The 14,353-nt window shown below is 42.5% G+C and overlaps 1 protein-coding gene across 1 annotated transcript in view; it reads right to left on the reverse strand.

The window, feature by feature from the left end:
* Nucleotides 1-14,353, reverse strand: part of CETN2 (centrin 2) — a 145,997-nt gene that overhangs the window by 10,840 nt on the left and 120,804 nt on the right. The window contains exon 7 of the mRNA XM_069648943.1: nucleotides 497-662. Within this exon, the coding sequence (XP_069505044.1) occupies nucleotides 497-662 (166 nt within the window). The remainder of the gene's footprint in view (nucleotides 1-496; nucleotides 663-14,353) is intronic.

Genomic DNA, 14,353 nt, shown 5'->3' on the forward strand with positions numbered 1-14,353 from the left:
ACACCACCCACCATTTGTACCTCAGAAGACTAACACGCCAGTAATCCCTGAAATGCCACATCATTAATCATCCCTCAGAAGACCCTCCATAATATCTTTCATCCATCCCTTAACACTCACCCTCCGGAGCCCTCTTCTCCACCTTCAACAATCATGCCTCCACAATGGCTTACGTCACCTGTGACCCTCAAAAATCCCCCCACCTCACCACTCCATCTTAAGACACTCCAACAATCCTCTCTCATTAGTTCCAGTCCAGATGTTACCTCTCACCAGCCCAGCCCATCACTTGAGAACGTCCTGGCAACCTTCGGAGGCAACACATCCTCACCTCTCAAAAGTTCTGTCCTTCACCTCTGAGCAGCCACACATCACCACTCTTAAACCCACGCCCCCACCCCCATGGATGACCTCTATTTACCTACTAAATTCCTCATGCTCCCAAAATCCTATCCCACATGCATGCCCTGACCCTCTGTTCTAAGGAGGGACTTACGATAGGACAATGTCATGGTGGGTACTCTCAAAGTACCCGCTGTGGTTAGCCGAGGTGACGACCAGTGGGCCCGTCAGGTCTGTCAGGTGGGTAGTGATGGTGTGGTCAGGCATTCGGACCATGATGGATTCGTTGGTGCCCACAATGTCATAGGCCTGTCCAATCCCTGGAAGCAGAGAGAATAATACAAGCAGACAGCATACCTGAGTCAGTGAGTGAGCGAGTTAAACAGTCTGTTAGTGAGTTGGTGGATGAGTGAACAGTGAGTGCCTGCACATTATAAGACAAATCACCATTGCGCTGTGTATTGAAATTATTGCATTGCCATATGGTGTATAGTCTATTAATGCAACTGCTTAGTGAGATGAGGATCTGGAGAGATAGTTAGGGGGCATTGGCATCCCATGTGTAGAGATAGTTAGGTTGCATAGACATCCCATATGTGGGAATGGGGTATGTAAAGATAGCCAGGGGGTAAGCACAATGGGACTGTGCCTGGCACCTACTTAAAATTAGGATCTGTAGAGATAGGGTGCCTCCGGTAAAGATAACCAGGGCATAAGCACAATGGCCCAATGCTGTGGCACCTACATGAGATACGGAACTGTATAGACAGTTAAGGTGCATAGGCATCCCATATGTGGAAATGAGGTCAATAAAGATAACCAGGGTGTATACGCAACGGCCCAGTGCTGCAGCACCTACATGATATGTGGTTCTGTAGAGATAGCTGGGGTGCATAGACATCCATGAGGAAATTGAGTCTGTAAGGGTAACAGGGGCATAAGTACAATGGCTCATTGCTGCCGCACCTGCATGAGATGAGGATCTGTAGAGATAGTTAGGGTGCATAGGCCTCCCATGTGTAGAGATAGTTAGGGTGCATAGGCATTCCATATATGGGAATGGGGGCTGTAAAGGTAGTCAGGGCATAAGCACAGTGTTCCAGTGCTGTGGCACCTACAGGAGATGTGGATCTGTAGAGATAGTTAGGGTGCATATGCCTCCCATGTGCAGAGATAGTTAGGGTGCATAGGCATTCCATATATGGGAATGGGGGCTGTAAAGATAGCCATGGCGTAAGCACAGTGGTCCAGTGCTGCGGCACCTACATAAGATGAGGAACTGTAGAGATAGTTAGGGTGCATAGGCTTCCCATATGTGGTAATGGGGTCTGTAAAGATAACCAGGGTGTATACACAACGGCCCAGAAATGAAAAAGAATGCAAAATGGTAGACAAAGTAGAGAAGGAAAAAGAGAGGAAGTGAAAAGAAGAACGAAAAAGGTATGACGAGCAGGTAAAGGACAGAGAGAGAAAAGATGGGGAGAATAAGAAACGTGGGGAAATTGAAACACAGAGATTGAAATAAAGAAGGTTGCAGAGAAGGCAAGAGGAGGAAGAGAAGAGGGAGACGAGAAGACGGGAAGAGCAAGAGGAGAAGAAAATGAGAAGGAGTAAGGGACAGAGGGATGACAAAATAGATTGGGGAATTAAATAGGCAGATGAGGAAAAAATATGGTTATGAGACCAAATGGAGTATCGAAAGATCTCCACCGAGAGAAATCTAATGATGGACACGCATAGAACTCTGTCTCTAAACACACTACACCTTGATGACGAGGAAAGGGATACCAGCCATACCAGTTGGGGCATAATGATGTCAGACAAAGAAGGGGAAGAAAATGAGAGAGCGAAAGGAGAGCGCGTATGTGGTTCTTTGGCAGACCCGAATATAGAAAGAGGGGTAAAGTGGTCAGATTTAGAAGATCTAGAAGGAAATACCAGAACCTATATAATATCCTGAACTACCACATGCATGGTCACATAGCGTAGGGGAATTGTCCCCGCCTTATGTAAGTAGATTGAGGTCATTGCAAGGGTGAAGACGAACGGGCAAAGCTAGCCCCACCTGGATGACAAGAAGTGTAGGTGGATACAATTGTAGAACAGGATTAATAAAATTCCTGTTATTAGAGAAAGGGGGAGGACGACCACAATATATACTGTGGCCACAGATGGATAAAGATCATTTGAAATGTAAATTACCTTGTTTGACTTCAGGAGTGGGTAAATGGATTTATGAGTTCGAAAGAATGACAGCGGGAATGACATTAGCAGTTGGTGACGTCAAATGCCTACTAGCATATTTCCTTGGGGAGAGAGCTGACAACATTTGGAGATGTGCGGGATATGCGAGTGTGACAGCACAAAACACGACACATGATGGAGCGCCATTTATTAATTGCAGAGCAGACATATATATAGGGCACTCAGAATACAGTATCCTGATACGTCAGACATGGGCACGATTATGACATGGAAAATGGGAGAGAACAAAGATCATGTAGGGATGGAAGTGAAGCCATGGCCAGAAACACAGTTGACTTTTGTACATCATTGTCGACTGTTGCAAGAGAAGAATAAGAAAAAAGCTGAGAATAGGAAGCAGGAGGAAGCAAGGTTAGTTCAGAAGAAATTGTTGAAACTGTCTATAGAAGGAGCAGTACTGACGAGCGGCAAAGGAGTGGTTACACAAGAGTTACAGCCTACAAAGCCAATCAATGTAGGGTACACCGTAGATCAGGGCGGGTACAATTTCTGGCCACGTGGTAGACGGAATGGACCTAGGTGATGAGGAAGTGGATTTTAAAACCTTCAAGGGGGAGGAGGATTTAATCGAGGACAGCAGAGTAGTGCTGGAATTGTGGGAGATCAGGACATATTGCCCGAATGTGCAGAAGTAGAAGTGGCATGCAGCAAAACTGGCAAGGTCCAAGAGGGAGGATGGGCTATTTTCCACAGTACAGTACAGAACCACCAGAGTATTGTGCCCAGGATCACACACAATATCAGACGCATGCAGAGAAAATACAGCAAATGCAGCAGTTTCTGCTGCAAACACAGTCGCCACAAGGGCAACCACAGCAAGCGCCTAGGCAAACACAACAAGTACAGACACAACAAGTGACAATGTCACAATGCAATGAAAATACAGGACCCCCACAAATACCTTATCCCAGGAAATGGAGTGTGACAGTAGTGGGAGGGAATCCTTTTACAGGTACAGAATGATAGGAGGTTAAGACATTTTTGTTTCTTGTAGACACAGGAGCAACTCGTTTCTGTGTTCCAGGAGGGACGTTTTCAATGTCTGGCATCACCATGAATGCGCAGTGATTCTCTGGTGCTATGAGTTTGGTTCCTTTTACTGATAAATTACCAATTTCAATCGGAGTACATGACGTGTCTATGCCACTATTGTATTCTCGGCAGACACCAGTTAACATATTAGGAGATGACTTGATGACAAAGCTTAATATGACGATATCCTTTACTGACAAAGAGATAATATGTTGCACTCCAGGGATACATTATATAAATGTAAGCACATTTATATCAGCCTTTACAGGCCACACGGCATTGCAAGGATTTCCTTTAGATCCAGAAGTATTTTTGTATGGAGTAATTATTTTGTTGACATGGCTTGCTGGATTGATAAATACGTTACTGAGGATATCTGGGGATACCAGACACATTTTTATTTAGATCAGAAGTATCTATGAATGGCTAGGAAGGACAGGTTATTCCCATAGAACTGGAGGAAGTGATTGTGAGAGAGGAAAGGGTGGTTATTCATGGGACTGATGATGAAGGGAGAGCATGGAAAACAGCAATAGCTCTTGATGAAGGAAATAGACTAACAGACTTGACAGACGAGGAGCAGTTCAGAGATGAGAATTCAGATGATGAGCTAGTGTTTTTTCATAAGTATCACTTACTGGATAATAGTTGAGAATAGGGAAATACCACAGAGAATGACACTGTTAAAAAAGAAACCGTAATTTTATCAGGAAGATTTAGAAAAGGTGCCAAGCCCAAGCTTCTTCTGGACCAACCGTCCATATGACGTGGGTCTATTGAGTGGAGCACGAGCGGTTAAAATAAAGCTTACACCAGGAGCAATCTTACATTGAGCAAATAAATACCCTAAGTCCAGTGAAGCAGATGAGGGTAGATTTGAAACCATTTTGCTTTAATACAGCAGGGAATATTGGTGCAGCAGGGTACAGTAGGGAATATTGGTGCCATCAGAATCCACATGTAATATGACATCAACGGGGTGTCGTGGAGATTTATTCAGCATCGACACCCCTAGACAATATTGTCGAAGCAGAGTTTCCTCTGGTTCCAAACCCAGCTACGATATTATATAGCATCCCAGCTGAAGCCAAATATTTTACAGTAGTAAATTTAAAGAATGCCTTCTTTTCGATTCCTCTTCATGAGGGATCCCAAGATTTCATCTAATTTTTGTATAGAAACCATCGATGGAAACATACAAGATTACCACATGGGTACTGTGAGTCCCGATAAATCTTTAATAGGATCCTTCAGATGGACCTAGGTAACATACAACTTGAGAAAACAATAATTCAATACGTAGATGACATATTAGTGTGCAGTCAGGCAGAAGAAAAAGGCAGAGAAAATTCAGTCCAGTTAATGACAGCATTAGCAGAAAAAAGATACAAAGTGGACAAAGGAAAACTACAGTATTGCCATGAAGAGGTCCTGTATATATGACAAGAGGGGAGAAATGTGACACCTGAGAGAGCAGAAGGGATTATGAAAACTCTAAGACCTAAGACAGTGAGGGAAATGCAGCAGTTTTTAGGTCTATGCAATTATTGTAGGTTCTGGGTTTTCGATTACAGTACATATATTAGATGACTTTTAAAAGGACTTAAGGAAGCACGGACAGGTAAAGATGAGATAGTATGGGCAGACGAGATGCCAGAAGGATTTGAAGACTTAAAAAAGGTGATTTGTACAGCCCCAGTGTTAGGGATTCCAGATTATAATGAAGAGTTTTACTTATTCTCGCATTCAAATGGAGCGGTGACGACAGCAGTCCTTACACGGAACACAACATTAGGACATGGACATAAACCATTAGCTTAGTACAGTGGGATTTTAGACCAGGTAATGAGACAGCATTAGCACTGCGAACAGGCATTAGCTGCTTCTACTTTCGCAATTGAAAAAGCCACAAGTATTACAATGGGATGATGCTCAATGACATTATTCATCGAACATTCCTTATTCGCCATTTTGGAGAAACCTAAAAGCACTTTGACTACACAAAGAGCATCAGGTTATGAGGTGATTATTTGAAATCCAGCGATCAGAATTGTTAGATATAGAATAGTAAATCCAGCGAAATTCAGGCGGGGGAATTCTATTAATTGATGGTTCTTCAAAAATGTATCACGTGACATTAGAAAGACATACAGGCACGGCAGTGGTGAGGGTAAAACATGATGGTGAATTGGAAGTTGTGACAAGTGCAAGATTGCATTCACATAGTTCCTCAAAGGCTGCAGAATTAGTGGCGCTAATTGCTGCACTCCAGAAATATGAGGATGCGGAAATGACAGTGTACTCTGACTCTGTCTATGTGACATCAAACGTACATGCAAAAATGTTGCCAACATCATTTATGCCCCCTGCTCTCTGATTCCACCATTGAGCTTCTTCCAAGAGGAGTGCTTCTTTCAAGATGGCGGTCCGAGAACTGGCTGACTAGCACCTCCACCTAACCCTGCCTAAGCCCAGCTGCCTGGCTCCGGATAGGCTACTGGTGCTACTTCTTGGCCTATCGGGCGCCGGCAGGCGTAAAGCCGGCCCACCTCACCAAGGCACAGGAAACAAGGCTGCTTCCTGTCCTCAGCCTGTCACCAGCCTTCTGCCTCTGCCGGAATCCCTGCGTGGCTTACCCCAGCACACATGCGACTTGAAGGTAACATTAAAGCCTAGTGGCTGGCATTTTGTGACCGTCTTTAAACATTTCTGAACGTGTCTGCATTTAACTTGTGCTCCGTGCCCAGTACACCCTCCCAATCTACTCCCACCAGCAGCTGCCGAAGCCAAGGACTTCTCTGCACTAAGTCCTGCTGCTCACCATGCTCCCGTGTGTGACTGTAATATATCATGTGCCTGCATTGTGCTTTACATGACTGCCCACTTTTGCGAGATGATGAATAGACAAATGTATCCTACGTGTTGCATCCACTGAATTACTGCCTATTAACTATTAACTATTGACCTTAGACTGATGAAAGTAACAACAGCCCCTACTATTGTTGTATGACCAGCCCTTATAGGGGTCTATAGCACTTAGCTGAACCATCACTGCTTCACCGGTCATATGTACTCAGCCTTCACTGTGTCCGCCATATTTAGACTTACCTTCATTGCTTCAAATAATTACATGCATCTTAATCTATAATTGTTACTAGGCTACATTGACTAGTCTAGATGTGCCCTGCGCCTACAATTGCATTTAGCCTATGTGTGTTTTGCATTGACTAGCCTAGATGTGTTCTAACTACAACATTGGCTAGGTATAGCACAGTAGTCCCGCCCCCTTTATCTACACTGAATTAACACTTAGATGTTACTATGACCCCAGTATAGTTGACAATGACCTTTGCCTACTTGACTAAACTAGCCCAGATGGCACTACTTACTTGTGCCATCATAACCATTATGGCCACTGCCATCATAACAAACCCTCCTAAGGATAGAAACCTGAGACTTGGGTCTAGATTGTCTCCTATCTGCAAACCTTATAGAAACTTCCCTAACAACGTCAATAATCGAACGACTACCCGGTCTAAGAACCCCTTCTCCACACTAACGCAAACTACTAATACCACGGACAAAACTCCCCCTAAAAATCACACTTCCCGAGATACCCTCTCTCACAAAGACTCGCTAACTGCCAACCCTGACAGTACCCTAATGCTAACAGGGTCCCTCATAAACTCTAGATCAGTGGTAGCCCACGCTACTGAAATTGCAGACATCTTAAATAATGACAATCTCGATTTACTGGCCATAACTGAGACTTGGCTACATGAGGCCGCAGGACCAACTCTCATGTTAGCAGTTCCTGACAACTACCAAATCATTAGAGTGGACCGGCCTAATGCCAGAGGTGGTGGCCTAGCCATCATCTTCAAAACAACCCACCCTATTAGACTTGCCACGACAGCTCCCTTTACATCCTGTGAAGTACTAACCGCCAAATTGCCCCTCTCCAACAACCGTACTCTAACTATCCATTTGATATATAGACCCCCTGGGCCTCTAGGCACCTTCGAAGATGACCTAACCAGTCTTCTAGCCGACAACACTACTGTTGGGAGATTTCAATCTAGGCTTTAATGATACTGAAAACAAACATGCTGGATCTATTGCTGCCTTACTAAATGACCACGGTCTTACTCAAAAAGTCCTCTCACCAACGCATATCAAAGGAAGGACCCTTGACTGGGTATCCGAACTAAACTGTAACATCAACATTACCGATATTGTCCCACAATCTTGGACAGATCATCACTTAATACATTTCTCTGCCGCATTAGACCACCTCAGCCCCAAGCCTAATAATATGGCACCGCCTCTCCCTACCAGAAGTAAGAAGGACATCACTGCTGAAAAACGTATCCCTCCTCTCCTCCCTGCCATCTCTGGAATGGAAAATAACAACCCTGACGCATTGGTAAATACCTTTAACAATTCTATGACTAAGGCACTGGACATGATTGCTCCTGTCAAACTGCGCAAAGCTAGGCAAGTAGCGCACCTGAATGCCTGGTTCACCCCAAACTCAAATCCTTAAGATCACAAAAAAGGAAACTCCAGTCTATTTGGCACCATGCCCCTTCTGAAAATAACAAAAATAACTTAACGGAATTTGCGAGAATGTACAAAAAAGAAATAACCAAAGACATTAAGAACACCTTCAATGACAGGATTGAGAAAGCTAAATCCAACACTAAAGAATTATTCTCCATCCTCCGCGAACTAGAATCCCCAATCCAACCGGTAGACAATGCCCCAAAAGGATAAAGCATGGTGTACTAACATACAACATGCTTTATCGAATAAAATCTTGTCCTTACAATGCAAAATTGCTAAAGAAAAGGCCTCACTACCACTCACTGACCAACAAACTAGTCAACCTTCGCTGACTAGGACAACCACACCCTTTAGATTCAAGACTATCTCCATAATTGAAACAGAAAAAATAATACTCTCCCTCAAACCTTCTAACTGTAAAGGCGACACGTGCCCAGCACAGATAATAAAGGATGCAGCTAGAGACCCAGCACCTTTTATCTCCAAGTTGATAAACTCCTCATTTAAAACTAATACAGTACCGGCCAATCTTAAAGAATCCTGGGTTCTACCATTACTTGAAAAACAAACTCTGGACCCCTCTATCCCTACCAATTACAGACCCATCACCACTGTGCCATTTCTACTTAACATTTTAGATAGAGCTGCTTACATACAAATTCAGGACTATCTAGAAGCCAACCACCTACTTGGTTCACGACAATCGGGCTTCCGCCCTCTCCATGGCACTGAAACAGCGCTACTAGACCTTAAGACACAAATTGAAGAACTAAAGGATAATGGAAAATAGCTTTGCTTCTCCTACTGGACTTGTCGGCAGCGTTCGACTTAGTGGACCATGTAGTGCTATGCAACCACCTCCAATCTGCCGCCAACTTCACCAAAGATGCTATAGCTTGGGTCCAATCCTTCTTAGCTAACCGGACCATGACAGTCTTCTCTATTTCAGCCTCTGCCGACCCCATTAAAATAACCTGTGGGGTCCCACAAGGTTCCTGCATCTCCCCTACTATGTATAATATCTTCACCAAGCCTCTTTTTGACAAGTTGGACAGACTGGGTGTCACCTACACTAATTATGCAGATGACACCCAGATCCTCATACCCCTTTCGGGCAACTTCTAGGCGGACTCAGACCTGGTGAACAAAATATACACCCTCATTCAGGCATGGATGGCATCCCATGGCCTCTGCCTGAATGACGAAAAAATTGAATTACTAATCTTAGGTTCTGAAGCCAATATCCAAAAACTCAGCCCAAACTACACATCCTTTAACATTGATAACAACCCTATCAAGGTGATGTCTGTAGTTAAAACTTTAGGATTCTACCAGGACTCATCTCTCACTCTCAAAAAGCCAGTCAATTCCCTTGCCTCATCCAAAATGTACACTTGCAAACTCATCAGAGCTTCAAGACCATACCTCTCGAGAGCGAGCTGCACCACACTAGCCAACGCTCTTATCATGTCAAGATTAGATTACTGTAATGCCCTTTACTCAGGAGCCAACAAATACATTACAGACAAAATTCAAAGACTTCAGAATAACGCCCTGAGGGCAGCATTGACCATCCCTTACAGAGAGCATATTACCGAATTCAGGAAGGAGGTTAACTGGCTGAAAATAACAGACAGAATTCTCCTCAAAACAGCATCCCTCACCTCCAAATGCCTGAATAACCTAGCACCCCAAAACCTTATGGATAAAATTACCAGGAGAACAGCTACCCGCCCTACGAGATCTGCCAACTCATTTATTTAGAGATTCCTAGGTTCAAACGCTCGACAGCAGGAGGAACCTGCTTCCCTGTCAAAGCGGCACAATGTTGGAACAAATTACCAGTTGACCTCAGACTAGAACAACCCTACCCTATATTCAGACATAAGATACTCAATTGGCTACACACTAATGACACCTAACTGCTGAACTACACTTCTACCTCTCCAGCCCCTACATGACCCTTTGTTCCCTCAAACTACACTGTAGATTGGTTAACTATACACGCATGGTTGTCTGCTCTGCCAGACTTGTATGCACCATGGATATACGTCAACGTAGACATGTAAGGTTGAATATACATATCTGTATATGTATGTGTGCATATATTGATACTCATGATAATGCCTCCTTGACTTACCAAGACCATTGCTTTGTATTTAATCTATCTTGTACCTGTATTTTTGCTCCTACTGCAATCACTGCTCTATGTATTGCTACCTTGTACTGTAACTAAGTTTTTAAGATTTCTTGTTTCTGTTGCGCCCATCTACCTAAGGGCTTGGTGCACATTACCAAACAAACAAACAAACAAACAAACAAACAAACAAACAAACAAACAAACAAACAAACATGCAGTATTGTCACACTGAAAAATGAGGTGCTTACTCTGCACAGACGACACCAGTGCAACATGCGTTGCTATTAGACAAACTTATAATGGTACTAAAGCTCCAATTGGCTATCACCGTGGTGAAGTGCACAGCCCATACTAAGAGGGCAGACATGATATCTCATGGTAACAAAGCCCCAGATGTTAAAGCAAAAAGAACAGCATATTTTTCCAATATTTCTAATTTTGAAGTAGAAAGTGTTAAGCAAATGTCAGAACGATGCATGATGATGAAAGAAGGCTTTAATATGCTATCCATTTTACAGTTAATTAAAATGCAAGGTTGAGCCCCACAAGAAGAACAGGATTTATGGAAAAGATGAGGGTGTTCTTTATCCCCCACCAAAGGTTATCTATAGAGATAAGATAGTACTGGAAAGCCAGTTATGCCTCTAGCATTATTGAAAGTTGTGATGGATCAGCTCCACTATCCTACGCATACAACCAGAGAGAGTCTTGCTACCATGATCGCATAAGATTGGTTTTCACCAAATTTGTTAAACACGTTGCACAGTTTATTGTGAACTGTATTGTTTGCCAAATATTCACAGCAGAGCTCACCTTGTAATGACTTCAGATATATGTTAGTGATATTATGTCCCTTTTCCCGATGGATTGAGGCAGGTCCATGCATGCACCCAGATGCTAAATGTGCTTCCAAGTTTCTAGTACGTGACGTGTTTCGATAATGGGCTGCATTTTGCAAATGAGAAGTTCAAGCAGATAACTCTTCTATTAGGCATGAAGCATACGTTTTGATCTGCATGATTTTTAGATTGGGCATATAATTCAAACAGCCTTTTGGGATGAAATTTTGCGGATGCCATTAAATGGACAGGTTACTGTTGGCAATACAGAAAGGAGTTATCCTTGCAAAACACCCTCTTTATTTGAGACTGAAAGGAGAAGACTCACCTTTGTCCATAAAGGTTAGTCAAAGAAGACTTTTACCATGACATGTGCATAGGTGCTCACTTGGATAAGTGCATTTTGTAGTGACTCTGTCTTTTTATATTGTTTGACAGTAAAGAAATACAATCAATATCTACACCTGAAGAAGGGGTCAGGGAACCCTGAAACACATAGTATCATGTACTTATTGTATTAACATATTGTAATGTAATACAATGTAGTTGAAAGATACAGAGATTTACTCTGCTTTATTTATTTTTTTGATTTTCGGTTGTAAGTTTGCTTCATAAAAATGTTTAACTTTCTTCAATTTACTTTCTTTTTATAAACCAACTGAGAAAGGGAACAGAATAATCAGTGAATGATGAAATTCACTATGTTTTTTTCTTGTTGTTGAAATTATATTAAATTGACTATTAAATATAGTCTATCCACAGTGAAACTATCTTGTATTTGACTTTGTTAAATAATAGACTTTGAAAATGTTAGTGATGTAACTAGCAGTGTGTTTGAAGAGAGTTAGTTCTTGAATAGAGTGACCAGGATTTCACCTCAGTGGTTTCTGAGGCAACAGTAGTGTTATCATCTGCATGTCACCCACGGGTGAATGGCATTTGTGAGCATTTAAAGGGACTCCTTAAAGGAAAGGAAAGAATAGCAGAGATAAAGATGACTTTGAAGAAGGGATGGCTATATTGCCTACCCCTTGTCTTATTTGTATTGATAAACCAGCCAGGCTCAGATCACCACCTGACTCCTCATGAGTTGGTTACTGGATGCCGTATGGGAGTACCCCTTGCTCCTCCCACTCAAATTGAAACTGATGTCCATAGTGTAGCAAGAACACTAGGGGATGAAATGCATGATTATTTGACAAATATGACTGCCAGTGTTTCTTTTATTTCCCAACAGATTAAAAATCGGAGAGAAGGGTCAAAGAAGATTGAAGAAGACAGTCAAACGATCAACCCTTTTGAACTTTTGAAAGCCCCCTGTTTGTATATTGGAGACCAAGTGCTCATCAAGAGCTTTGTCCGCACTTGGCATAAGCTCGGTTTTGAAGTACCGTAGCTAGGACAGGAGGTCACACCCACAGCTGTGAAGATTCACAGAAGACACACATGGCTGCACCTGAGTGACGTAAAGCTCTACAAATTTGAAACATCTACCCTTCTGCACCTGTTGACTGTAAAACAAGAGAAGAAGTTCTGCGTATTCAGACCAGATCAGCTACCAAGAACCAATAGGAGTCATCAAAATGAAAACAATTTGGACTGCCGATCGTTCCCAAGTTTAAAGGGAACCAAATAACGTTTCAGTGTTCACAGAACTATTCCTGTTAGGTAAAAGAGACAATGTTTTTAAGAAAAGAAGATCACACAACACTTTATGTTGCCTTTAACATTGCTCAAATTCATGTATGCTGTTTTTACATATATATGTCGATCCTATCCAGCACTAGTGAGACGAAACCTTGATATTGTTACCTTTTTTGGAAATCCCAAAAATAGTCCTATCATTCACAGGATCATCATTGCAATATTGTTACACTTTCTGTTATAAAAAGGTGTGGTGATTATAAAGATTTACAAGAACTAAACGTTGATAATGGAGAATGGGAATCTTCTGTTATATGAGATTCACATTGCTAGCGAGAAGGCCGCTTAATGCACAAGATACAATTTGGCACATGAATTCCTTTGCAATATTTCTTGCAGCTACATTTTGCACAATGTGTTTCCTTTACTTCCTTATTCTTAGATCATTTCGTCAAATTATGTTTTACAATATAAATGGAGTGTACAACAATGAGACAGCTGTTTCTATCCCTAGGAAAAGCATGAGTGATATTTTCCCTGACATTTCTAAGCACATTAACCAGCTTAAAAAGGATGGAGAATGTATTTATTTATTTTATTGAGTATTTGTTAGGCACCTTATACAACAGAATTGTGTTTCAAAGCACAAAGATTATCAGGATATAAATACACACCTTGATAAGTCAGCCCATTTAAATAATAACTCATGGTACCAGCACATGAGTAAGTTGGTGAGAGAAATGTCAGATGAGAGCTGCTATGTATGTTTTCTCATCCCTTATGCCATGAGCATAGCCAGAACATGTATAGCAAGAGAAATACCTACACATAATGCGAAATGTCTCAGCCATTTAGCAGCATGCATGACAAGGGGACATTTTGATGGGAAGCGGGCAACCCTACGATGGATGTCAAAAAGAACATTCCCATATGAAGATGCTTATATAAAAACACAAAGATGACAAAGGAACCAAGATCGAGTAGCAAAATGATCCTCTACTCATTAAGTGGTCTGAATCGAGGAGAGGTGAAGATTGTTGAACAAAGAGATTGAATTGTGCAGACACAGGGGACACACCAGGATTACCAGGATGCTGGGAAAGACCTCAGCTATTGGTATAGGGACAAGTAGCTATCAGTACAGGATGGGAAGAAGCATTGTTGGGATGTAGTGCACACTTACTGATGACAGCACCAGTGAAGATAGTGCAAATAGTGAATGACGAATGTCTTAAGGAGTGGGCCGAGTATTCGAAGTTATTAACATGGGTTGAAGATGAAGAAGGACCCGTATCTATATTGCCATTGAAGAATGAGACACTGGGCCCCATTACGAGTTTGGAGGTACCCTTGGTGCTGTTAGCACCATGGCTGCCTTAAAACCGGGCTCCATTACCGGGTTCCTGCAATGGGGACTTACTGGGTCATTCCGACATAGGAGGACCCGGTAATTCCTCCTTGCAGGAACCATTCCCCATTCCCATTTGAGCCCCCATAGGGCTCAATGGGAATGGGGAGGGAGGTA

The sequence above is a fragment of the Ambystoma mexicanum genome, chromosome 2q, assembly GCF_040938575.1.
Source record: "Ambystoma mexicanum isolate Mex_15411 chromosome 2q, UKY_AmexF1_1, whole genome shotgun sequence".
In the NCBI taxonomy this organism is placed as follows: Eukaryota; Metazoa; Chordata; class Amphibia; order Caudata; family Ambystomatidae; genus Ambystoma; species Ambystoma mexicanum.